This window comes from Ciconia boyciana, chromosome 4 (assembly GCF_034638445.1).
Source record: "Ciconia boyciana chromosome 4, ASM3463844v1, whole genome shotgun sequence".
NCBI classification, from domain to species: Eukaryota; Metazoa; Chordata; class Aves; order Ciconiiformes; family Ciconiidae; genus Ciconia; species Ciconia boyciana.
In genome coordinates this window covers 86,856,009-86,883,172 of record NC_132937.1, presented here as the reverse complement: position 1 = coordinate 86,883,172, position 27,164 = coordinate 86,856,009, and the positions used below count along the sequence as shown (strand labels likewise).

Sequence of the window (27,164 nt, the reverse complement as noted above, 5' to 3'; positions counted from 1 at the left end):
AAATGTTGTTATTATTATTACTAGAGTTTTTATTACTATTATTGTCAGAATTTACTATCATTAGCATTCATTATTAGAATTATTGTTAGAATTATTATTATAATTTGTTAGAATTTGTGATTAATAGAATTTTTAGTATTGTTGTTAGACTTTATTATTAGCCCTTATTATTACTAATAGTAGAATTTTTAGTATTACTGCTGTTTTCAGAGTTTTTTATTTTTAGAATTTGCCATTATTATTAGACTTTTTAGTATTATTGCTGTTAGACTTTATTATTACTAGAATTTTTACTATTACTATTGTTATATTTTTAGTAGAATGTGGCTTATTATTATTATTCCTTTTAGCAGTAGCATTTTTAGGCATTTTTAAACACCTCCCCCCACCTCGCCCAGGACGCGGCGGTCGCTCCCAGCCGGTCCCGCACCACCGACACCCGCCCCGGCCGCGCGCGGCCGGCCTGGCCCCCCGCTCTCCCCGCCCGGCCGCCGCCCGCCCTCCTCCATCCCCTTACCCTCGCACTGGTAGCCGGCCAGCCCCCAGATGAAGTCGGTGCAGTAGTGGCAGAAGGTCGGCTTGGTGAGGGTCACCCTGCGGAAGCCGTGGCCCGGCGGGCTGCTCATCCCCGCCGCCACGGCCGCGGCGCGGCCCCGCCCGCCCAGCACCGGGCTGGAGGCCGGGCTGCCGCCGCGCAGCGAGCGCGTCCCGTCCGCCATGCCCGCTCCTCGCGGCGCGGCACCGGCCGCCGCTCGCCGTCGCTTCCGCCCGAGGCGGCGGCGGCGGCGGCGGCGGGGGGCGGGCGGGGGCGGGCGGGGGCGGCGCCCCGGCAGGGCCTCGCCGGGCGGCGCCGCGCTGCCGCCTGCCGGAGGCGCCGCGGCCCCGCGCAGCCCGCCCTGAGGGGGCCGCGGAGCCGCCCCGCCGGCTCCCCTCACGCCAGCGGCCCGCCCGCGGGGCCGCCGCCGTGCTGCCCCTTCCCCGGCGCCTCTGGTGAGGCCTGGGCTGGTCCTGAGGCGTCCCCGCTCCCGCCAGGCGCGAATGGCGCAGGGGGGGCGTAGGTTCAGGTGAGCGCCGGAGAAGTAGGTGGAAGGCGTTGGAGAACGCGCCCCTCCGCATCGGCGTGGGCGGTCAACACGCATCGGAGAGACGGGCGTGCTTCAGTGCCCTGCCCCTGCTGCCGGTGCATTGCAATCGAGGGCAAAGCCACGGGGAGAAACGTTGAGGCAGGGAAGAAAGACCGGCTTGCGAGAAGGTCTCATCACAAAGAGGCAGCGGGTTCAGCTTGCAGCTTAAAACTGTGAAGCTTGAGAAGACCTCCAGTTTCTCACTGTGACGTTAAACTGTATAGTTTCACTGCCCCAGCCTTGAGCAATTTTGGAGTGCACAAAGCTCCGTCACAAGCAGTTTTCTGATGATGCACTGGGAGAAGAAGATGCTTTGCCGTAGATTTTGCCTTCTACTCTCAACATCTCTGCCTTTATGAGAAAAGATAAAGGGCTCTGCCTAGCAGTCTCCCTCCACTATAACACTTTTTGTCCCTTATGTTCACTTCGCCTTCTTGTTGCTAGTTTTGAAAACATTTACAGACGGGGATGTTTCTGTGTTGCTAGTCTCCTCCTCTGCCTCTGAAATGCCTCTGTTTCTTTGACTGTTAGGCAAAGTGTTGTGCCTGGAGTAGGTGGGGACAAGAAAGGAGGCCATGCCTTTGTATTCTGGGTATACAGATGTATGCTGTCCTATCTCCACTTGTCTGATTGGGTCCTAGATCTCAGCTTCGTATTAAGTGAGAATCTCCACTGAGCTGTCTGAAACAATGTCCAGGTACCTTCATTAAGCCATGACAAGAAAAGAGTAGTTTAGATTTTCATCCCTGACTGATTTATTTGTATTTTGGTTAAAGGTTTAATAAACCATCCTGCTGTCCTGTACACCAACACTGAAGTCCTTCTAAAATTTCTTAGCTCTTCTAGTTTCTACTAATCTTACTTTACATCCCCCTTCCATATTTTTAATATGAACATATCTATGATCGGAAGCGAGAAGAATTTGACGGGTTCAAAGAGAAACAGTAAAAATAATTTAGAGACTAAAGAAAGCATGGTATGCCTTTTTATGGTTGGAGAGTGAGCAGTTAGATACAACAGCTTGAAATATTTCTAATGGTTTTCCTAGAAACATGATTTAGAAAACATACCTAAGATACTATAGAGCTTTATGGAGTCCCAAATACACAAGAGGATGGGGAAGAGGGAAGCAGCATGACACCCTTTCCCTTGAAGACATGTGCCTGCTGAACACCATGAATGAGCCAAAGCCCATAATGACAGGTCCCATCTTCCACAAACTCAGCCTCACTTTGGTCTTTGGGAAGATCATAGAGCAAGGCCTCTTGCAACACGTTTCTGGGCACATGGAGAAGACGATGCTTAGGGAGGGACAGCCAGTATGGATTTGCCAAGGGTCAGTGATGCCTGACGGACCTGATTGCCTTCCATGACAAAATGGGTAGATCTGCATAGGAGGGGAGACCAGTAGAACCTTGACTTCAACAAGGTTTATGACATGGTCTCCCACAATATTCTTGTACCCAAAGTAGAATGTTATGGTCCAGCATGGGTGGACAACTAGATGGGTAAAAAACTGGTTGGATAGTTGGGCTCAGCAGGTAGTGGTTAATGGGTCATACTTGAACTCTGCCTGGAGGCCAGTAATGGGAGGAGTACTGCAGGGGTGTCCCCTGGGACCTGTCACATTTAGCATCTTTATCAACAACATGGAGAAGGTGACGGAGAGCACTATTGACAGGTTTGCACATGACACCAAGCTGGGGGGAACAGTCATTACACTGCCATCCAGAGGGACCTGGACAGGCAGGAGAAGTGAGCAGACAGGCAGGGGGGCAGTGCTCTGGAAAAGGTCCTGGGTGTCTCGGTTGACAATGAGCTAACATGAGCCAGCTGTGCACCCTGGCAATAACCAGGGTAAACAGCACCCTGGGCTGTTCAGGAGCACACCCAGGAGACTGAGAAGGGGTTATCCCTGTCTCCTCAGCACTCATTAAAGTATCGCATCCAGTTTTCGCCCCCAATACAGGAAGCACATTGACAAACTGGAGCAAGCTCAGTGGAGGGCCACCAGGATGCTCAGGGGCTGGAGCACTTATCCTGTGAGGAGAGGTTGAGGGAGCAGGACTTACTCAGCCTGAAGAAGAGACAGCTTCAGGGGGACCTCATAGCAGCCCCCTAGTACCGACAGAGACACAGAGCTTTTCAAGAAGATGGAGCAAGGCTCTTTACAGTGGTGCACGCTGGGAGGAGACAAAGGGCAGAACTTCAAACAAGGCATTCAGGCTGGATATAAGGAGAAACCTTTCCACCCTAAAGGCAGCCAAGCAGAGGAGCAGGTTACCTGGGGAGCTTATGCCCTCTCCATCCTCGGAAGTTTTCAAGACATGACTGGATAAGCTGTGACCAACCTGGTCTGACCTCATGGGTGACCTGCTTTGAGCAGGAAAATTAGACTACGTGACCTCCTGAGGTCCCTTCCAACCTGAATTATCCCATGATCCTATGATTCAAAATGTTACACTCAGCCATTTCAAATGTGAATGGACCTAAACACACATACAAATACTCTCTTAGAGTTCTGGCTATGTTGTCAGTTGGTATAAGCTGACACAGTTCCTTGAGTTTTATATCTGTGTGCACCAGCTGAGAGTGCAGACGTTCACAGAGGACACCTGAATTCAGAGCGACTACAGGTGCATTTAAATTCCCGTTGAACATGGAGAAAGGGAAACTGAGACTAACAGAAGCAGTCTTTGCCATGCTGTCTGCCTGCCTCAACTCCCATGTAGTCTATTTCAGTGCTTTCAACCAAGCTGAGTTTGACTATATCATGACAAAAGTTGTAACTAGATTAGAAGTGCCAGTGGTTTTTTAGATGGAGTTCAGTGCTGTTTGCCAGATTTCAGTGCTGTTTGCCCAATGTTCTTTGGGACATTCCTCCTTGTTTAGGAGAGGAAGCCCCTTCCCTATGTGCTTAGCCCATGTTGTTGTATTCTCACCTAACTATAGAGGCCTCTTCTCTTGCTTTTCTTCAATAACTTGTCTACAAAGCATCTTGCTTCACCTGTTCCATTGGTCTATCTTGCCTTTCTTTTCCACATAGACTGTCCTCTTGAACTGCCTTTCTTTTGTATGGATCTAACAGTCCTTCCCCTCTCGAGAGACAGAGGCCTGAGAGTTGGAAAGCTGAAGCTCATGTGAACAAATCTTTCCTATGATCAGGGAAATACACTGAACTGCCTTATAAAGGCATCAGAAATTGGCCCTGTTTCAAAAGCCTGAGGAAGTAATCAATACATCCTTTTATAGAATTGTGAAAATGCATTCAATTAACAAGTAATTCAGATACATTACTGCATCATCTGCCAGTGCAGGGTAGTCACAGGGTTTCCTTCCTAGAAGTTACCTGTGGAATGGTAGTTTTTATTGTTAAGGTGTAAATGAGCATGTGAGATTTTGGCTATTTTTTAATATCTGACTCCTCAGATACATATTTATATGCTATAACACACAGGCATGTGTGACCTGTACTTGTGCTTTAACTTCCCTTCTTATCTCTGAGCAACCAGTCTAATCAGTCAAAACAACCTAAACCATCTGATGATTGTCTTCAGCCGAGTCTGCCACCACCTCTGCTGCCAGTAGCCACAGAATATGGCAGCAGTTGAATACTAGCCATCCTTTCCATTTCATGTGTGTAGCAGGGATGCGGTCCTAGACAGTAGAAAAGAGTGAGGTAAAGAATTCTTATCAGAGCTGTCACATTCATAAATGTGATAGCTCACTACAGGGATTTTATATCAGTTCCTGACTCGGAGATTGTCGTCTTAACTGCAAGGTTTCTGCTGCCTTTATGTCTGCATTCAGATACTCATCCAAAACCAGAAGAATGATAAGACAGCCGGAAGCAATTCCAGCTTTTGCAAGGAATTCCAGCTTTTTTTTTTTTTTGCCTTTTTTTGGTGGTTTTTTTTAGCTATCAAGGTGTTTTTTATAAGGAGGGTATATGCTGATCTTTATAAAAAAGTGATAGTTAAAGTCTTTTTGAAGAAGAAACAGCAGTTTGCATGAGCCAAAGAGGATGGAGTTTACATGCAACCAGCGTAACTGTCTGCACTCTCACAATGGCAGGAACCTGTGCAGCTAAAAAGAATAAAAGAATAAAAGCAGCTACCTGTTTTACAAGTGTCAAACCAGAAAACCAGCCAGACTAAAGAAACAGTTTGAGGTGGCTGGATCATAGCAAAGTATGCAAAAGGGCCACTGCTGGTCAGGGTCACAGTTATAGTCACAGTCCTAGTGATGTGAAGCTGGAACATATTTATGTCAAGTCAGGCAAGTACTCTTTGTCTCCAACAGTTCTGCTGGGACAGAATTATCCCCCATTTTAAACAGCAGTGTGTTCTTGGCTAGCAGCTTACTGTGGCAAAGCTGTGCTACGCTGTCTGGGTCAGGCTATCTGAGGAGGGTTATCCTCCAGAAACTGTAGTCAAAAGTCAACTTTATATTCAGATCTGCTTCGGAACTCATTTCAGATAACCCAATGTCATCAACAGTCAAAGCACATTATGGGGAAAAAACATAGAATCATAGAATAGTTTGGGTTGCAAGGGACCTTTAAAGGTCATCTAGTCCAACCTCCCTGCAATGAGCAGGGACACCTTCAACTAGATCAGGTTGCTCAGAGCCCTGTCCAGCCTGACCTCGAACATCTTGGTTAACGCTAAAAAATCCTATATACGCATGGATAAATATCCTGGAGCATTTCCAGTTTAGAAGATTTTGTGGAATTCCAGCAAGCCTTCAATTCAGAACCAACATTCCCACATACTCTAGCATAGACTACAGATACCCATGAATAGGTGAAGAAGTAATTTCTACCTTTATGCTTTAATTGTAAAATCTAGAGCTGATAGAGATCAAAGAATTGCCTTTGTTAAATATTGCTCTTCCAGTCTTTGTATATACATATATATATATATATATAAGTATATATAAAATAAGATAACCATCATGGCTCAATGGACTGTTTCAAAAGATCTGCAAAAATCTCCAAGCTGCAATAAATATGAGGGGTTTTTTGTTCATGCAGGAATCGTTTCTCTACAGACTGAAAACTGAAAGATGGAACAAACAGGAACAAACTACCACTACTTAGATATACTTTTTTTAAAATAAAGAAGTGCCACACAGGTGAAAACAGGCAAAATTCTAAAAGCATCCATTTTCTATGTTTTGACAAAGTTAGTAAAAAGGGTCAAAATGTAATGCCTCTGAAAAGATCATTTACTTAGTTTTATACCCAGATAAACATTTTGCAGTACTTGGTATGCTGTAACCTCATTAAACTCAAGTAATACAACTCTAGGGCAGGCAATACAGGAAAATCCTAATTTTTAGAAGTTTCTTGGCTTGGTAGAGGTGTATTCTGTAAATTGAGCAAGCTTTACACCTTGGATCTTCTGAACCTTTTGTAACTTTCTTGTACTCTCTGTATCTAGGCAGAGAACATACTGCGACAGATAGCGTTTGATACAACTGAGAAGTGCAAGTTGTGGTACATTGCCACCAGTTTATGTACAGCATTAAATGAGTTTTATGTGCTGTCAATATCACATCATATTTTATGCGTTAAGTAATACAGTAAATCGTACCAGTGCTTTCTTGACACTCAGTACGATGAAATCCAGTTACTCAACTCTTTCATGAAGCAATTTATTTGTAAGCAAGCTGCAAAAACCTGACAATAAATAATCAGGTCAGATCAAGGCATAGGGAGGATTTTATAAGGGTGTATAAATATGGGATTAGAGGGTGGAAAGCAGATGGAGTCACGGTGTTCTCAGTGGTGCCCAGTGAAAAGATGAGAGCCAATGGGCACAAACTGAAATAGAGAAAATTCTATTTACATCCCAAGAAAAAGCTTTTTTTACTGTAAGCGTGGTCAAACACTGGAACAGGCTGTCCAGAGAGGTTGTGGACTCTCCATCCTTGGAGATACTCAAAACCCAACTGGAGATGGCCCTGAGTCACCTGCTGTAGGTGACCCTGCTTTGAGCAGTGGGTGGGATAGATGACCCCACAGAGGCCTGCCAGCCTCCGCGGCTCTGTGGTCCTGTGAGGCAGGTTTGACAGTGAAGAGAGTCAAGACTAGCAGTCCTTCTTTTGACTGTGGCTCTTACTGAAGCAGTGGGACCAAACGTGGCAGCCTAAAATAGGTAGATGGAGCTTCTTGAAACAATGGACTCTGCTGACCTTCCAATTTCCTGATTTCTTGGAGAGCTCCAAACACCTTCCTCCACTCGTAGAACAGGGGTGAGAGCCATTAGCTTCCCAAATGCCATATCAGCTTGCTAAATTTCTGTTTTTAAAGTCTTCTCTACTTATTAATGAGGTGTGAAATCCAATGGTATGCCATCTCACAGCTGAGTTGTGAGCAAAAGCCTTTCTGAGCTTAGCTGGATCTTCTATATTGCTGACTTCTATTTTCTTAATTTCTTTCCCTACCACTAGGCATTGAAAGAGAGGCATGACATGAAGTATATGTGGAGGTAGAAAAGGAAAATTTAAAATAAACTGTTAAGTTTTAGAATTAACTGTTTATTTAAATTTAAATACAATTTAAAATCAACTTCTAAGAATGAAGAATTTAAGACAGAGGCAGGGCTTTGAATGTGTCCTACTGTTGGCACCCAGTAGGAAGGAAGGGCTGTGGGGGGTTTGGTTTGGTTTAAACAAGCACATCAGTATTTGGAAATTGAGGGATAATCTGGTAGAAATAGCTCATGAAGTATCAGCTTTCTAAGCAGGAGAAGTTTCAGATTTGTAGCTTTTTCACCGCTCCATAATTTAAGTTGGTGACGTCTCAACCAAAAGCAAATCCTGATGTTTATTTAAACAGGATACCATTTTTTTTGCAAAAATCTCACAGCTGAAGAGACAAGGAAAATATTAGATCACGTTTGTTCACTCTACAGCCTGCAATGGAAAGCAAAAGAGAAATGAAACTTCTCATACCTACACTACAAAAAAGTATTAGTAAGTAGCTAGCATTTAATTAGTTTTCTTTTTGCTTCATAGGAGCTCTACAGCTTACTTCCTGAAAAAAATGTTTTTAAAACAATTGTTCTGATCACACTAGAAATAAATCAAGCACAGACTTGTCAGTTAAAAGCACCGACAACTGCCCCTGAGTAAAAGAAGCAAAAGCTCAGATATGGAAAGCCAACACAAAGTTCTGGCTCAGTTTCAAGTTATGCAGTAAGATAGCTGGTATGTCTTTCAATATTTGATTTGATTCTTTATATAGCCAGATTAAGAGATTATACCTTTTCAGATAAAGGTTATAATAAAGAACACATTAGACTACACAAGCTTAAAAAAAAAGAGGGAAATTAAAATGTCTATTGTCTTGAACTCCAGAAAATAAATTATATATTATGTATTAATATTTATATATAAAAGATACCACTCCACACATGGGTACAGAGACTTAGATCAGAATAAAGTGCTTCAGCTTAAATACGTCCATCTCCTGTGGGGGAAAAACCTACAGAGATAACATCAATTAATACAGCTTTATTTTTACAAAATCGTTATAGTCAGCACTAGTTAAGTGTTTAACAAAAAGGTAGACACTTATCACAGGCAGACATAACTGCAGACCTCATACCATATTTTGGCATTTACACTTCTGGCTATCTCAGGAGCTTCTCTGGTTCTGCTAACAAAACTGAGACTTGTAAATAATAAGCCATATCAGAGCTGAAAGGAAAAAAAACATGTATAACAACACAGCAAGGTCAAGAGGCTGAAGCTTTATGTCCAGTCAGCTAGCAAATATGATTATATGACAGGAGAGCCATTTGTGCTCCAAATACACTGATTTTTAACATTTAATAGCTTATTTCCAGCTCTTACATTTGAGCACAAATAACTTCCTGACAAAGAATGTAAGGGATTTGCTCCAAGTTAAGGAATCACTTCTCTGGGGAAAAAAACAAAACCCAAAAACCAACTAGGGTTTAATTTATTTATTGTAAAGGACTGTTAGTTTAATTTATTTAATCATGTGTTGTCTCTGGACCTAGGGAAAACGTCAGCAATTCTTATGAATGGAGTAGCTAACTCAGTGCATTCTGAACTGCAAAATATGCAGAAACACCCATGTATAGAATAACAGATTGCTGTTTAGGTTTGGTAAGAGTTGTGCACGCTGAAAAAAAAATTTCCATGTAACACAAGTCTGAAGTTGTTAAAACCACATTGCAGCTTCTGTTTCTACACTCTAATTGCGTATCAGAAACCAGGTATATGAAATACCATTTAATAAAGCCTTATTTCTCTTTACGTCTGATTGAACCTGTCAGCCCACAGGATGCATCCACTCCTTCACCAGCAAGAATATGAGGAAACACCACCTGTGCTCCCGTGCCCTTCATCCTAGACTCCAAAGCGATGTGGTCACGCGTGAGACACTCCGTTGGCAGTGTCACTGGTGCCCACGTGGATGACAGGGGGTAATGGTCCAAGGGCTGGACAAAAGCCTCCCAGATCTAAGGCCCTGGCAAGCAGCAAACCTCCTGAGACAGTAAGTCTGATCAGCAAAAGTAGAGTCTCCAGCCACCATCACTCACTCTGTCCTCATGAGGGGACATGTGTTTCAGGCTCAGGTGCCTTCCTGACCGACCTTGTTCTCAGGGTGTTGCACCTGAGTGCCCTCAGTTCACATCTGCATGAGCAGAAGGAGCCATTCTCCTGCTGCCAGCAGTCACAAGCTCCCAACCTTCCCACCTCGGGAGTCCCAACCTACTACAAAGTCAAGCATAGCCTTTAGCTCGTAGTCCCACCTCTTACACAGCTGTCGCAGGTGAATTATGAAGAGAAGTTATCCTTGTGGGGTTAACTAAAAGGGTTTTATTGATGACTGAATGATGATCAAATTATAATTAATTGATGATTCGATGATAATTAAATAGTAATCAAATGGTGATTAAGCAATAATTAATGGTAATTAAACAGTGTTTTGACAATTTGACAATGACTTAAAATGATTATTTAAATGATGGTGATTGGATGGCAGTCACTCTACTGCTTACTACACTTCTAATAATTAAGCTGTAGCTAGATATATATAAATGTTGCTAGCATACAATATACTTTTAGGCCTAATGTAAAATGTGCTTACCTCATTGTAGATACCAGATGTCGGGTAAGGGGTCTCTCAGCCTCGAGGAGTAACCTTGAGAGGCGTCCCTGCCCAAGGGGAGATCACCGCCGTGCAGCCCGCTGCCGTGCAGGAGAGCTCAGCGGGCTCGGGGGGGCAACAGACATTTATAGCGATTATAAAGCGATTGACTCGTAGTCAACTCCCCTTTGGTGTACGTGCAGGAGTGCAGCTGTAGCAGTGGTAGTTCTGCCCAGTCCCAGCTCAGGCTGGTGCTGTTAGCTCCTGCTAAGACGTGGCCTAGGCTCCTTGGTTCCTGAGAAGATATGGCCTAGCACAATCCTCAAGGTTTGCACAGCAGGGCTGATTTCAGTCAGACCTGCTCATCAGTGATGCCTGAACCAAAGTGCTGTTCCCTCAGTCCGAGTGGGTGCACCCGTCACAGCAGCGTAGGGCTCCAGCTCTTGCCTCTGCACAAGTGTCTTCTTGGAAGGATCCGGTTGCTCTCCTGCTCATCCTCCCTGATGCTACGTGGTGTGCTGGCCTTCTCCCATAGCTTCGGCACCAGGCAGCCCTGCATCTCAGCCAGACCTTGACATCCCATGGGTGAGGCCGGTGTCACCCCAGCCCCAGCCCTGGGGAGAGGCACCAGGCACTCCCTATAACCCCACACCTGGAGGGCCCCGCCATCCTCCTTCTGGAGCAGCATTTGGGCTGGTGCTAAGGGGTGTGCTATCATACTGGCTCCAGCTGTCCCGCACAGTCTCCAGCAGTGTATCTGTGTCCCCTTGGTGTCCCCTGCTATGCTACTGCTGTGCTAAAGGCCAGCCCCCCCTCGCCAGCCTGATCGCTGCTCTCCTGGGGTCCAGCTGAACAGGAGCAAACACCCCTGACCAGGAAACCAGTGACTTGGAGCTGCTGTCCTCCATAATGAGGAAAACACAAGCAGGAGCAGAAGCCTCTCTCTGTCTGTGAACAACAAAAAACTGGTCTGTTAAGTGCAAAGTCCCTGTTTGCTCCCCCTGGTTACCATTACATTTCCTTCTACTCTATAATAGAGTAAGTCTGTAACTAAAATGGGCTCTGCTCAGCACAGTCCAAGGTTGATTCATGGAAAGATATATACTGTGAATGCTGCAAGAACTGGTTTTGTAGGTGTTTATTTCATTGAACAATGCAGGATAGGAGGGGTCTCTGGAGCTCAGAGCAGGGGCAACTTCAAAGTTAGATCCAACTTCGGTGTTAAAGCAGTTCCTTGCTTTCTCCCAGCACGGCTGCTGAGCTGCTCTGTCACCTTGTTATGCAGACAAAACCTCACAACATGTAACTCAGTTCAAGATTTTAGGAAGAGTGTGAATTTTCCATCCATACTGCAAGTAAAACAATTAAACCCGCTTGTGTGCTCTGTGACATAAGTAGACAGGACCAGCAGGTGGTCATGGATGTAAAACAGAAACTTTCAAGGTGTGCTGGGCAGCCAATGGCTCGGGCAAGAGCATGACATCGCAGAGCGTCAGACAGGGAAGGCAATGTGGCAGTGGCACTTATCCCTGCAGGGCCAATGTCCTCAAATTCCCCAGCAGCCAGAGGAAACGAACACCCAACATCAAAGCGCGGTCCATAGCTAAGTTAACAGGGATCCTGCACCTGCGCACCGCAGCATGGGGACAGGCACCAGCACCTCCAGCATGTCCAGCACCTCCAGCACCAAAGCTGTGACAGGCCTGGAAGCAAGCCCTGGGAGAGAAGCCGAGAGCTCCTCTGCACAGCCCCAGCCCATGGACCCACCCGCAGGTGTCATTAGTGCAAGGCAGGTCATGAGACAGAAAAGCTGTGAACCCTGCAGTTTCCCACCAGAGACCACTGGCATCATGAAAGTCTAAGCACTGGATTCCAGCCTGGCTTTCCCTCAGAGACCACCAAAACAGAGACGTTGCCTTTCAGCCCAGGAATTTCCTTACAAACCACTGCATTGGCCCACTATGCTGCTCCTGGTAAGACCTCTAGCTGTGGTGGACTCCCAGGCTTCTGCACCAGGTCAGCCTCTTCCCCTTCCATGAGCACTGCTCAGCTGATGAGAGAATCAGTTCAGCTTGAGTATTTCTGTAAGTTGGACTCAACCTCAAAAATACTTCAATCCCCAGGCAGTGCCATTGCAGGCGCTTGGGATTTGTTGGGCGTCAGTCTGCTAATATCAGTAACGGTTAGGTTGCTCTGTATGCTTAGTTACTTTAACCTAAATAACGGGTATCTAGGTATCTACAGAGAGGTTTAACTCACACACCCGAGTAAAATGTTTCTCTTGAAAATTCAGTATTCTTGGTTTTTTTCTAACCTTTTTTTTAATAATCACATTCCAAAGCACTCATGCTACACTCCATTCTTCACTAAACAAGTACAACAACTATGAGTTTTTTGTTGTTGGGTTTTTTTGTGTGTTTTTTTTGTTTTTTTTTTTTAAATAAAGCAGCATATTACATCTTCCTGGAAGGCTCCTCTACTCCCAGATGCACAGCCAGAACACTGGAATATAAAGTCATTTATGCTTGCTTCTGAAAGCTTAAGAGGCTCAATTTACCAACAAATACTTAAATGCATCATCGCAATTATTCATTAACAAGAGTTTCAAAGATCAAAGACACATCAAATAGTTGCTGAGGTTTGGCAATTTAATCCTAAATTAGTTTCATATGGAAAAAACCAGCCTTCAACACCTCCTTCCCGTGTGTTAGCATTATGTTCAGGTTGAGAAGGCAGACTTCAGGGTGGGATTTTAGGACGGCTTGCCATTTACCTAGGGGTGTAGCCAGAGGAAAGTGGTTTTGAAATAACAGGGTGTAGTGTTAAAAGCACAGCAGATGCACAGCAGATACTCCTCCATTAACTTTCATGTGAATGCTTCCTCCAGAACTAGGGTTCTGTAGCCTAGGTAAGTTTTCTTTGCAAATGGACTAAACTAAGTACTGCCAGTGTAATTTTTAGTGTGGAACAAGATTATCCAGATGGGACTTGCGTGTGGAATAGCCCCTTTGAGTCATTACCCTCCAAATAACACATTTACAAAATCTCCTAAAAGGCAAAATTATAACAAGAGCTGCCTCAGGCCAATGGTAAATGCTTTTAGGAGGTGGACATTTAAAAAGAGGCTTAGCCTTGGTGTATGTTGAAAGCACCACAGAATTAAATCTGGCTGTTCAGGAGCTGCTTGCATAGGGAACATGACCGAAATAGCTCATCAGTGTTTAGTAAATAGATTTTCAGTGGTTGTAGTCAGTTAAGATACTGCATTAAAAAACAAGGTGAATGGGATTTCACTGATGGAAATGAAGTATTGAGACCCTGGTAGCATTCAAATTAACATTTCATAGTAAGTCCCACTGGGTAGATTGTTCTTGGCACAACCACAGCTTTTGATTAAGGTCTGTGGTGAATGAGGCAGTCTGTTCACTGAAAGAGAGAGCAACAGTGGAGGTACTATTTGCACGCAGAGCAGTAGTAGAGGATTACCCACTCTTGTGGCATCTAAATGTTGTGCTAAGAAACAGGATAAAATTAAACACCCACCTATGTCTTCTTCACTATGTTATCTTCAGCTGCTATGTTCAGTGGGTGCCCGGTTGGTTAGTGCAAGCACTGAAGTAGATCTTAATTAAGGCTTAGTTGTATGGAAAGATTTGGACTACTTGCAAAGCAGCAAAAAAGACAACTTTTTAAACAGAAATAGCAGTGCCTGGTGTGAGATGTAATTTAGCTCCGTGCTCTCACTTCTGCTAGGGGTCAGGGTATATCCTTCATGATGCATTATTCTCTGCTCTTGGAAGCAGGAAAATATGTCAGAGAAACATCCGTCCGGACCAAGCTATATCACAAGTGATCTGGTCTGGTCAGGAAGCCTTGGAAGAAACTAAGTGGAAGATTCCTGAATTGTGACTGCTGTTTTTATTCAGAATGTTAACTTTCTGCAGGAAAATTGAGAAATCAAAAAGCAAAGTACTAGTATAAACATTTTGGGAAAAAAATAGGCAATATCCAACTTTTCATTGAAAAGTAGTTAAGAACAGTTAATCAGTCATGTTCAGGCATAAAGATAAGTGAAATGTTATGGACAAACACAGCCTACCATTAGGGTGCAGCAGAGGAATTTCCACTGCTTTTCTCTGCATCTTTAATGCTCTTTGAGCACAACAAGCATGTATAGGTGGTATAAAATATAGACTTCTTTTCAAGGAGCACATTCTCTGTTGCCTGCTATAATGTGCCAGCTGTTCTCTACAGCTATGATGAAGTATTTGCTTTTGATACAGGTGTCAAATAGTTAATTTCAAAGTAACAGAAGAATATTCCCATTTTCACACTTTGGAAAAATTATTAGGACTTATATCAGAAGTTCTTCTGACATGAATATTGAAATGGATAATAGCAGGAGAGAAAGACAGACAGCTGGAAAATGATGAATTTCAGGTTGAAAACAAGTTTTTCTATCACCCCCCATACTTTAGAGAGGTTAGTGAGATTTATTTCCAGATTATTCCTTCTCTTCCTCCTCCTCCGTCTCCATATAAATAGGAAGCAGAAAAGAATAGCGAGCCTCAGCTCTTAGCTTTTGCACTGAACCTGGCTCTGCTTTCCTCTCAGTTCTGGAAGAAAAAGTTTGGCACAACCTGCTATTATGACTGAATGAGTTGTCCAAGGGTAAAAATGGTATTTTGCAAATAAGGCCTAAATAAGCACTGAAATTGTCAACAGGTGGATTAAATACACACATAGATGAATGACACCTAAGGCAAGTGAAATATTTCCTGCTGCTGTTCTTGTATCTTTCATTAGTAATGTAGTAGCTTTTATTTGTTATTAGAGCAAGAGTTTAACTGCTCCATTTAAGTACAATTATTATCCACAGGGACTCCAGAGGACATATGTTAATGCACGGCCTTCGCTAAGGTAGTAAGACATGTCCAGAAGTTTTTTCCCCTCAGAAATTAGCAACCAGGGATACAGGAAGAAGAACACTGTCCTTTCTACTTAGCGAAGTCTTGTGCTGTTTGACCACTGCTAGTGTGCGGAGGCAGTGGGAAAGACAGCTCTTTGCCTCCTGATTTAGAGCCCGGCCTCCCAGAGGCTTACAGAAAGTTTTGCACATTAAGTCCCACACTGCAGGGTGAAAGTCCTGTTTGAGCAGTCTATAAAAGTGAAAAGTGACAGTATGCCTCACTTGGTGTAAGTCACAACAGCTCCACTGAAAGCTGAGTAGCTACGGCAGTGTGGATCTGATCAGGTTGAACTCCAGACTTCGAGTTTTCAGCCAGTGCAAAAATAGCTCAGTATTTGCTGAATGAATTACTCCGAGCCTTTTCCATCATTTATGGCTAGTCTATTGACCCTTGCAGAATCTATCCAGAAGTTAACCCATATTTTTATGATAATAATATTATTTATTTATGGTTTCCTACTCATTTTACTAACAGTGCCTGTCTTGAATTTCTACACATTTTCTTTTTGGCCCAGTTTCCTCTTTTTCTAACCTGCTTTTATTCACAAAGCATTCCTTGTGACTTGTTCTCACACTCTTCATTTGGAGGATCATTACATGATGTTTATTTTTCTAAACAATCTTATTGCAATTGACTTCAAAATTATCTTGACTGCAATTGACCACACCTGTTCTGACATCACCCTTGTGTTCTATGTAATACCTCCATACTTTATGTCAAACTGCTTTTACATAATTTCTACCAGTGACAGCTTTAAAATTTCCATCCCAGTTGATTCAAAACACTGCAGCAGTGATATTTAATGCATACAACAAATTTAGGTTTTATATTAATGCTTCCCTGCAAAGCAGAAATTATTCTGAAATTTGAGGTGTGGCCATCACCTCTATAAAAATTATCTCAGTTACAGTCAAGTCAGCGTAACAATGACAATTTGCTCCACATCTTAACTCACAAGATGCTTCATGGAACTCAGTAGAGCAGAATCAGTAATTGCTTTCCTCTATCTAGAGTTGCAGAAAGACACATTTAATGAAACATCTAGGCCTCCACCAACCCAGGTTAATACAGCATTTAAGACTGGAGACCGCACCGATTTCAGCTGCATTGCTAAAGGTAGGTCACAAAGGTTCCCTCTTCTTCCTGACTTTCGGAGTAACTGATGCTTGAAAACCACTGTTTCTGAAGAGGAAAAGGCACAGGATTTTTCAAGTTTGTATGCTTTTATTCACTTCTGAAAACAGCACATCACTTTGGCTAAATCCACATAATTATGCAGCTCTTGTAAGCTGTTCTTAAATACCAGTTAGTCCTAACCCAGAATTTGCTTGTATGTACACATTATCAAGCCCAGAATTTTAAACATGAAGTTGTTCCCACATTGCAGCAAAAATGTAAATTAAAGCAAAGACAGTGTTATTGTTTCTCCTTCCTATTCTTGTAAGAAATCTCCCTGTTATTTAAGTGGAGTAACTACTGAATTGTGAGCTACAAAAAATAAATTCACCATCAAATTACTTCTTAGAGGTGAGAGAACTCACTGGAATAGGCCCCACAGGAAGTGGGTAAACCAAGTTCTGGTTGTCAGGGCAATGACAAATAATTACTAGTCAGTTATTTGCTATGGGCAAATAGGGCTCACACAGTTTGTGTCAACTCAGGGCTCCACAGTTTGTTTCTTCTACCAACTTTCTGCATTAGTTTACTCCCCCCTTAATCCCCTTTCACCTATATCAGATGAATAACATTTTCTGTCAGAGTCCTGAGCTCAGTCGGGAGTGTTAATGCAACTGTGATACAAAATACGAACAGCACAGATGCAGCCTAACTGTGTGCAAGGGTATTGTATATTGCATATACACCAACAGTTTAAAGAATATTTAGAATATGGGTTGTTTTAGGGTGAGCATGCCCAAGAATCTAGTCCAGGTTGAAGTCCTCTACACCATTCCAGCTACGCAGGGAAACACACTGGTAGCCAGCAAAGACTTCTGCATTTACTGCAAGTTTTATCATTATTCTCAATAGGGACAGGAACTCCCACTTCTATCTTGCACACAGTTTTTCTTTCTGATGCTCAGTACAGCGACTATAAGCTGATCAGAGATTATCCACTTCTGAAGAAACTGCAAAAGCATTATGTAGTCTGGTGTTGAAGGCACAGTGCAGACAGTCAAGTGACAGAAGCTTTACTTGTCTCAGTCTCAATTTATGCTTTCATTTTGGGTACATAATCCCATTCTCAACTCCCTTTTCTTCCGTTCATGTGGCAGAGTCGAACAAGTGCTTTTATTCTGCAAGAGAACTGTATAGTTCCTTGACAGTACACCTGTGTGAATTTCAACTCAGGAGCAAAATCAGGATCTGAACTCCCAAGACAATGCCCTCTTATTGGTAGTGAATGACACCAAGCCTCCACTAAAGCCCATTTAACCAGTCGATGGCAGAACTTACATCTTTGTTTTGATACTGAAGCTAAACTATGAAGTTCAATAAGCATTACTGCAATTATGAAGTAATGCAGACTTATTTGAAGAAAGGCATTTAAGTAAATCAGTGCTAAGACCAGAAGCAAATTATAAGTTTATTAAAATATGGTGACCACAGAATTTCCTTCAGAGGATGCACAATCATCTCATTAAAGACAGAGAAGCAGCAGGTCCTCACTTATTTAAATAACCAGAACCCACTTTGGTATTTCTAACTGGTCTTCCGAGAGATGCTAGATTCTCTCTTTTCAGACTTGTACTACTGTTGCACAGTGACAATTCTAACAGTTTAAAACAGTTGGGTGTAAATCACTGACGATGAAATCCGAGCATGAACTGCTTTGTGAGCTGCCAAACAAATTTATTTTCCTGTACTCAGGACAAGCTGTAGGCCATAGCCTGCAAGCTACCACCTCACCAGTTCCCAAACTCATTCGCAGATGGCTTCCTGGAGTGAAACACTTTTACTGAGTGCTGAATTCATTTGAAAATATTAATTCATATCATGCTCTGCAGAACATGGTATGTTACATGATGTACCCTTAGGTGCTGCTTGTGGGAACACAGCACTCCAGAGCAAACCGCATCAGGTGACTTCATTATACTGCAGATAGCCAGGAAAAGCAGGAGGACACATGCAGATTGTGCTACTGAGGGACACTTCTTTGGGATGACTACTTCAAAGGGCAAACAGCTCTCAGTCTTCCAGGCTCACAGCTCTAGTTTATTGTCTCCCCCCTCATCCCAGTCCTAGCCCAGTTTGAGACCGACTGCAGCAATCCTGTGATTGCTGCAACCTCAGCGATCAGCTGAGACTTCATGGAGGATTACCACAACACAGAAGTCTACTAACTGCTGTATGTTAAGTCTTTATTGGCGGTAATGAGCTGAAAGCTGCCCCTTGGGAATCCCAAGTATTTGTAACTTCTTGATAGGATCAGAATAAGTGAAATATGTTTAGAGGCGCAATAGTGAAATCAGCTAGGGATTGAACAGACATGATACGTTCCCTGGACTTCTAGGACACTGCTTGGTGAATAGCCTCAAAGAACACTCTAGAAGGAATCTGAGGTTAGGCCAAGCCTCTTGTAAATGGATTTCCCCAGTAAGACAGAAAGGACAAAGGACTGACACACAGTTCCTCATCTGCTGTGAAATAATTTAATGAAAAACCCTAAAAACCAGGAAGTCACAGGCACTGGGACACTCATGACTGCAACATGAAAGGCACTGTTACTCCTATTTGTGTCCGTCTTTGGTGCAAGAACTGAAAGTCATTTCCTTTAACCCTGATTCAGCACAATGCATGATTGCCCAAGAAAACTGTTGGACGTCCTTGCAATCTGATCTTAAAACCAAGAACCCATTTCAGTAAAGATCTTCTTTACAAACAACAGATCTAATGTAGTACTCACCTCCTTGCAGTCTTGGGAGACTGACAAACCCATGAACTTTTAATCATCTGCTAAACAAGCCACATGATTGTAAACTCAGCCCCGCTGAGAATGACAGCCTCAAATATTCATGCTGCAGGCACCAGCCTGTGATAACCTTCAGACAGCATTACCATAAACCCTTGAATGAACAGCCCATCTTCCAATCCCACAGCAGCCTCTGTGTCCTTACGTATAACCAGCAGATGCTGCAGCAGTGCTGCCTCTCCTTCTGTGGGAAGAAATCTTCCCTCCCATGCCCCAACCTCAGGGGCCTCCCCTCCACACAGAACAGAAAATACAAACCTTGCAGATGGTCACTGGGAGAAGTCAGAGCCGATGAATGGATTTCTCATTTCTGTCACTGACCTGCTATTTCACTAGTCTTTGCTCTTTGCCCAAGAGATTTCAGGTCAATCAGATTTTGCAGCAATTGCTTTGGTATCTAGGTATGAAGGATTTTATTCATGATTCAAGACTCAGTGACGCACATGGGTCTTGGACGTGTGTTCTGTCAGAAACAAAAATCACAATCCTTTTTTTTTTTAAAAGGAAGTGACCCAAAGAGTTATTGCAGGAGTTTATCTCACCGAGAGGAACATACTGAAATGCTTTAATCACTATTAACTAAATGTATAAAAAAAATAAAAAATTCTATCAATTAATGAAACATCTACCACTCTAAGGAAAGCACTAAGAGGTTTTAGAAATTCTCCAACTTCTCGTACCACCAGAGTCATCTACTCCTTTGTGGTGTCCTGAAGAAAACATTGGCCTTCTCCTTCCACTGCCAAACTACAAATATGACTTCGTTCTGAAAAACTCAAGTGTTGTGAACCTCTCTGGCTAAAGGTTTGAAAATAATATTATGAACGAATGTCCAGTTTCATGTCCAAGTTAACCATCTGTTAAAACAAATCATATCTTCTAAAAACTCATTCAATTCTAAAAAGAGAACTCAGTGCATGTGAATTACTCCACGAGATATTTATGCTAAACTGAAAACAGGCCAACCTGGAAAAGATTTTGAATGATAACTCAAAAGTACTGTATTTTGTAAATGACAGGACATTTACAGGTATCAAGTCAGAGAACAGTAGGTTTAACTACAGAGGGGCCCTAGAAGTCTTAACTGTACCAGTAAAATCAGCAGCAGGTGAGCCAAAGCCAGGATTTCAGTATTTAGTTAAAAAAAAAACCCCTACACAACATATCTTGTTTGCTAGACCCTGAGATCCTACCACTGATTTCCCCTGGTCTGCAAGTTCCAGCTGGACAGTGTGTAGGCAGGAGGATCTGCCAGCACAGGTCAGTGTGCAGGAACCCAACCTGCAAACAACCAGGACAGCCATCTTGGGCATTTTCTAGGTTTCATCCTTCTTTCCGGGCAGAGCAAAGCACTCTCATTTTCACTCTTTGCATCAGCTTGCTCATCTGAGACCTGTTCCTCTGCAGCAAAGCCAGCAAGTAGCAGTTTGCTCTTAGCCTGCACTTTCTCCAGGGAAAAAGCAAAACATTACTGGTTCTTCTCTTCCTCCAGCTCTGACTCTCAGTGGTTGTGGCAAGCCTCCTAGTCACTCTCCAGGTCTCCAAGACCTTCTCCAGACTTATAAGACACATCTACACTCTCTCCACACAACTCCCATGTATCTTTAATTCCCCCTTTCCTGTTTATCTAATGATTTTCCTAGAATTAAGATGCTTTTTAATTTACTTTATTCAGGCCCAAACCATATGCTGTTCGACTGGGGGCATGCTGGACAGTGAAAAACACCCCGTAGCACTCGGCTGTGGGGGTCACGTTAACTACGTCCTCTGGGACGCCCTGTACTCTGACACTGTTCTTCAATATTGGCGTCACGATATTGATCCTGGCCAGGATCAGGCTGTTTTTGCTGACAGCCAGGCCAACGAACTCCCCCCCAGGCCCCGAGATACAACCTGAGGTCCGGCTCCTATCGCGCTGCCCCGAGGAAGCAGTCCTGCGCGTCAGGCGGTATCCCGAGCGAGACCTGCTCGACCACCATATCCAGGGCCCACCCTCAGTGAGGGGACTCTTGGTTCCCCTCGGAATCCCGAGCAAGCACGCAGGCAGGGACCGCACGGAGCACACATGGCAGGTGCAAAGCACACCACGGCCGGCGCCCCGACCCCGATGGCTCGGCCCGCAGCAGAGGCCTGACCAGATGCGGCCTCGGCCCCGGTGCCACCACTCAGCCCACCCCCCGGCCTCGGGGGCCACCCCTCCACACAGAACAAAGCGCCCTCGCCTCGTTCCCCCGGGGAGAGGCGCCGCCCCAGAAAGGCAGCGGCTCCGTGAGGGGCGAGCCTCGGCCAGGGCTGCGGGCAGGAACGGGAAGCCCGGCCCGCTCCGCGCCCCCGCAGGCCGGCCGGCCGCCTGTCCGCTCTCCCTCGCCTGCCGCCTCCCCCGCTAGGGCCGCCGGCCGCCATGCCGCCGCGGCCGGCCTTGAGGGCGGCGGGGTGGAGCCAGCCCGCCCCCACCCCTTCCCTCCCTGCACCCGGCGGCCCCTGACGGCCAGCAGTGGCGGCGGTCTGTTCCTGCTCGCTCCCCGGTGAGTGCGGGCCCCGGCCGCCCTGCTTCCCCCCATCCCGGCGGTGGCGGCGGCTCGGGCGCCTTGAGGGCGCTTCCCCCGCCGCGGCGCCCCCTTCCGCCGGCGGCCCCGGGCCCTGCCGGCGCGGGGGAGGGTGGGGGGTTGAGGGGCGTCCCTCGGGGGAGAGCTGAGGCGGGTGCGGGCCTGGGCGGAGGGCGGGGATCGGCGGCAAGGCAGGCCAGGCCGCCCCGGCGGCGGGACAGGGGATCCTGCCTTGCCTCCCGGCGGCGGGGGGGCCGGCCAGCCCCGGTTCCCGGGGTGAGGGCTGGAAGGGGGCGTTGAAGCGGCTCGGTGCTGCCGGGGAAAGGCGGCTCTCGCAAAGCAGCCCGGGGGTGGCTTCGTGACACCGTCTCCGAGCAGCAGCAGGCTGTGCGGCCCCCCCGCCGCGCTGCAGGGAGCAGCGAGCGGAGCGGCTGGCCCGGCCCGGCCGGCTGCGATTTGGTCTCTCCGAGACCCGGCTTTGAACCTGCTCACAGCAGGTACAGGAGTCAGCTTTTGCAGACCTGAGAAGGAAGAATAGATTTAGCTAGAGGAGAAGAGCGGGAACGGAAGAGAAGTTGTGCTGCCCTATCCTCATCTAGGCAAAGCTTTTTCATTAATTTTCCTGCTGGAACAACTCCAGCCTTGTCTATTGGTATTTCAGTACTATCTAAATAGTAGAGGATAGCACACAGTGTACATATCAAGCACACAGCAACCCTGCTGTGTTGCAAAAAAACAATAAAACTGCAACATAAGTAGGTAAGACAGAGAAGGGATGTAAGAAAAGCATTAGAAGGTGAAGCCTATATTAAGGTAAAGTGACAGGTTTTAATAGTTTTGGTTTTTTGTTTTGGGTGACAAAATAATCTGTTTTGCATTCATGGCACAGACAGCAGATGCACGTGCTCTGTGACAATAACAGTCATGGAGGTCGTAGCACAGATGCAGGTATTTGCCTTGTAGTCTAACCTGGTTGAGGACTGTGGCTATGGAGATGCCTGATTTCAGAATCTGGATTAGGTGTATGCTCGGATTAGTCCCTGTGTATCTGTTCAGCGCATTGCTGTGTTTCATAACACCACCACAGTTCCCTCTTATTTTTAACTGGAAGTTGTACTTTGATACTTGGTTTCCACCTCTAAATCTAGCGGGGGCGGGGCGGGAAGAGACAGAGAGGTCTGGACTTCAGTATTCTTTAGTATCAGCAGGAAACTTGGTCTAAAACAGAGGATTCTCTCTCCAAACAATTGGAATTTAATTAATATCTCTGAGCACTCAGTGCTGTTGCTATTGTTCAGACTGGCTCATTATCAATCCACAATACCGAAGTAAAGGAAGACCACCCTAGAGACATATTAACACTGGAATGTTTATTTAGTATTGCTTTGCTTAAAGGCAATTGTGCTCCATAAGAATGTCCTAATAAACTTCTGGGGATTGTTACTTCTTCAAAGAAAGTAAGAGGAATTTAATGTGCATAGAGTAGGAAGTGCAGCTGACTCTTGTGCCCTCCAGCATCTGTGGTGTGTGTGAGGAGTTATTCGGAAAATTGTCGATACTTTAGTCATCCTGGGCTTTGTAAGGTAGAGGAAATTCCTGGAGAGGTTTTCAGTGTATGAAGGAGTCTGACCACTTAGCTGTGCTTTGTAGAGTGTATCATGCAGACTACTGCTGAACTGAAGACTGTAGGGCTTTCAAACTGCATTTTTTGTCATATCACATTTATAATTTGGCACCTTTCTTTCTGGTTCCCTTTAGCCAGAGGATAATACACTTCCGCTTTGATATATTCAATGAATTTTTTATAGTAATGGTGGAAGAGCTGAAACAATAATTGCAGAATTCACAGAAGAAATATTGAAAGAAGAAATAATGTTTAAATAGTAAGAATAGCAGCACATCTCTTTTGCTAGTGTTTTCTAACATGGGCTCTTACTGTAGGATTTCACCACATAATAGCTGGAAATTTTCTCCCCCCCTGGAGTAACAATCCACTTAAGATCACTGGAAGGATATGAATTGAAGAGTGGTCCCTTTCCTTCTTTTGAAACAGAGAGAAGGTAGAGAGGAGTCTTAATTTCCATTCTGCTCTGGTTGTGTGAATAGGAGGTAAGAATTTTTCAGGGGTCTTGCCTTCAGTGCTGCCTTAGGGAGTGGTTAGTTCAGAAGATTTCCTCTAGGTATTTGGCACTTCCTCACAGGAGTTGGGACCATCCCACAATTCTAGGGTCAGGACTCCAGAAGCTTGTGAAAGAGGTTGTTTAGTTTTGGTTGGAGTTTTTTTTGTTGTGTCCCCCCCCCCCCAGCCTTTTTGTGGAAAAGTGTTCTGAAAAAGCCAGTTGAATTAAAAATGTTTTGTGGAAACTTAATTTGCCTCCCCAGGGAGCTTGGTTAGTAAACTCTGGTGACAGCTAGTTGGAATTGATGAAATCTTATCAGATACACATTTGTTCGGCTTACAGACTGAAGCCATGGGTGTTTGAAAGCTGGGTTCATCTACATGAACAGCTGAATAGCTGCTGAGATTGTAGGCAGCAATTTTTGTTGTGAGAAAGTTATCTTTCATTATTTCCAGAGCACAAATTCAGGATTTGTCTTGAAATGGCACGAAAAGTTAAGACTTTTTCCTCATGATGCCAGATTTATTTCACAACAGTATTTCTCATCAATTCTTCATCCTGAAGGGTACTCCTTCCACCTACATATCTTTGATAGCTCTGAAACAGTTCAGATGGCAAGTTGCACAAAAGGAGTTTTAGGGGTGCAGAGACAGCAGTTTACAGAGCTGGTACAATGGTAAGGGTGTGAGCGGAGGGCTGATTCACAATACTCCCATTTTGCTTCCCCTTCCCATGCACCTCTGCAGTGTTCCTTCCCCCCTTCGCATAAGCCTTTTGAAACAAACAGAGCAATACTGAGATGTCTTTTAATCCTGCCTACTGAAATTGAAACCAAATTTCAGACCAAACCTTTGTACACACTTACAGCACTTTCTGTATTCCAGACTTCTTGCAGCGCTTCTGTGTTAACTTATCAGTGGGAACATGTTTCTGTGTGTTACACTGGATTTTATTTTTTTTTTACTAACACTGAAAGCTGGTTCTTTGTTAAAACTGGTCCACGCTGCATATTTGTTAATGAACAGTCTGAGTCTGCTAACATAAGGGAAATGAACAGCAAGTTTGTACAGAGGTAGGAAATAGGTTAAAGTTCAGAGTTGCCTTTTCAGGGGGGAAAAAAACCCTCAAGGCTTCATTTTTCAGTGTTCCGTAGCCTCCAGATAATCTTCCCTGTATTCTCAGGCATAATACTGCTCATTTTCCTACAACAAAAAGAAAATTAGTCTCTACTTTTTAACTAGGACACTCAGTGGTGAGTCTGCTGACACAGCATTCCCTTGACACTTATGCCTGCTTAATTAGGATCTGGACCTTGTTAACTGTAAGGCTAGATTGCGTTCCAGAGGCTGGCTGAGGATACTAGATACGTGTGCTTGCCTGGGTCACCAAAAGCTAGCGAGGTGTATACAAGAGAAGCATTCTGACTGTCCCTTCAGCAGTAAGTGAACTAACTGCGTTGAAAGTGAGGGAGGAGGTAGCATTTGGCTTTCAGGAGGGATGACTTGAGGGAGTTTAATATCCACATCTTGGAACTGGACATGCATCTAAACTTGCAGCTCACTTGGAGCTGAAGTTACTTTAAGACCTAAAGGTTTGATTTCACAAGCTTGATCTCTGAACTAAATCTTCAGTTCTTGTATGTGCAATACAGCACTGCTAACAAAGTGAAATGGTCAGAATGCTTATGGCAGCCTGTGAAATATACAGGTTATAGGAATATGCACTTAGTAACCTGTCCAATGCACTGGAAGTATAGCACATTATGGCTCTAAATAAAGAAATATTTTAGCATTGCAGTCAAAGTTTTAGGCATCAGGAGAAAGCAGTAAAGTCTGCAATCCGGAGTCCTGTTTGTATTCCAGTACAGAGTTCCTCTGGAGCGTTAAAGTTGAAAGGGGCTCCCTGAAACTTTGCTTAGAGAGTGTTTAAAAAACCCCTCCTTTATGTATTACTGCATTTTCTTCCAGTGTGCAATAAAGGTGTGGTTTATACCAGCAGAATATTTGCTCAGTCATGAAATTGTTAGTGGGCTTCTGTTTAAGGATCTGTATGTAATGATGGACTTCTCTGTGTAACAGAGAAACACAAAGATTCTTTCTCAAACCTCTGACTGTTAGCACTGAAATCTCATCACTGACTCTTTACAGCAATGCAGCCCTGTATATTTCTTATCTAGTGGCCTTATCTGTCACAGGTAGAGTAAGTGTTAAATAGTAAAAGCTTCTCTTAATCAAAACAAGAAATCTGTGTTTATTGCAACAGTAGTTGTACTCCTCTGTTCTGTGTGCATGCAAAAGTCATTATAGCTAGATACATTATAAAACAAGACTCTGCTTGTTCTAGTAGTGGTGTTGAACTCTATCCTAATGCTGGGGGCATTTGTGTTTTTTTTTTTGTTTGGGTTTTTTTTGTTTTTTTGCCAGTTTTTTTTTGTGTGTGTGTTGTTTTGTTGTTGTGTGGTTGTGTCGTCCCCCCCCCCCGGTAACAAAAACATTTTTCTTAGGCAACTTGGATATTTAAACTAATTTTTTTTTTTCTACCACACACATATCTGTATTAGGTTTTTTTCTAAACTGACTTGAATTGTGGATGGATTTACTTACCAAAGTTTTACTACTTCAGGCACCTGACTAATATTGGAGAGGTTGTCTTTCCATATGAAAAATGCAGACTTCTGGCAACATGCTTAACATAGATATTTTCCTTCCTTGCTTTTCAAGCAAGGTAGGCATATACAGAGCATGCTGGAATTCCAATAGGACAGAAGTTCCTGTATGCTGGACCTGCTAAGAAATCTTTGTTCATGGCTAGGTGATCTATAACTTATGCTGAGTAGAACGTGAAACCATGAGAAAAGCTATGTAAATTGCAGAGGTTCATTTTCTGTTGGGGAACTGAGCAATAGCCCTCAGCTTAAGAAGTGCTGTTCAGCTATATATAATTCTTAATAATGTCAGAAAATGCATGCTCAATATTGTCTTGATGGATTTACAACTCAGTAGCCTGCTGCTCTGCTGCAGCTCCCCTTAGATTTTTTCGTTACTTGCTTTTGCTATTTAGAGATGCTTGTCACATACTTAGCAGCTAAGTACAGATACACACACACACAAAATGTCAATCAGTTGAGTGGACAAAACTAAGGGAAGTAACTTGGGGGAGGAGCGATAATCGCAATGGAAGGTGGTAAGATCAGATTCAACGTGGGTGGAAAATGCTGTATTTTCCAAGCAAGGCCATGAGTGTTCCCTATGTCCTCTGACTTATCACCAGGCGAGGGCTTTCATCATAGCAGTCCTACCAGCTC

General features: G+C 44.2%; 2 protein-coding genes across 2 annotated transcripts in view; one reads left to right on the top strand and one right to left on the bottom strand.

The window, feature by feature from the left end:
• The window catches only part of DGKQ (diacylglycerol kinase theta), a 102,772-nt gene extending 102,005 nt beyond the window's left edge, over nt 1-767 (bottom strand). The window contains exon 1 of the mRNA XM_072860536.1: nt 518-767. Within this exon, the coding sequence (XP_072716637.1) occupies nt 518-719 (202 nt within the window). The 5' untranslated portion in view covers nt 720-767. The remainder of the gene's footprint in view (nt 1-517) is intronic.
• Nucleotides 768-21,524: 20,757 nt separating this feature from the next.
• Nucleotides 21,525-27,164, top strand: part of ACO1 (aconitase 1) — a 38,383-nt gene continuing 32,743 nt past the window's right edge. The window contains exon 1 of the mRNA XM_072860531.1: nt 21,525-21,719. The gene's annotated coding sequence lies outside the window, so the exon portion shown is untranslated. The remainder of the gene's footprint in view (nt 21,720-27,164) is intronic.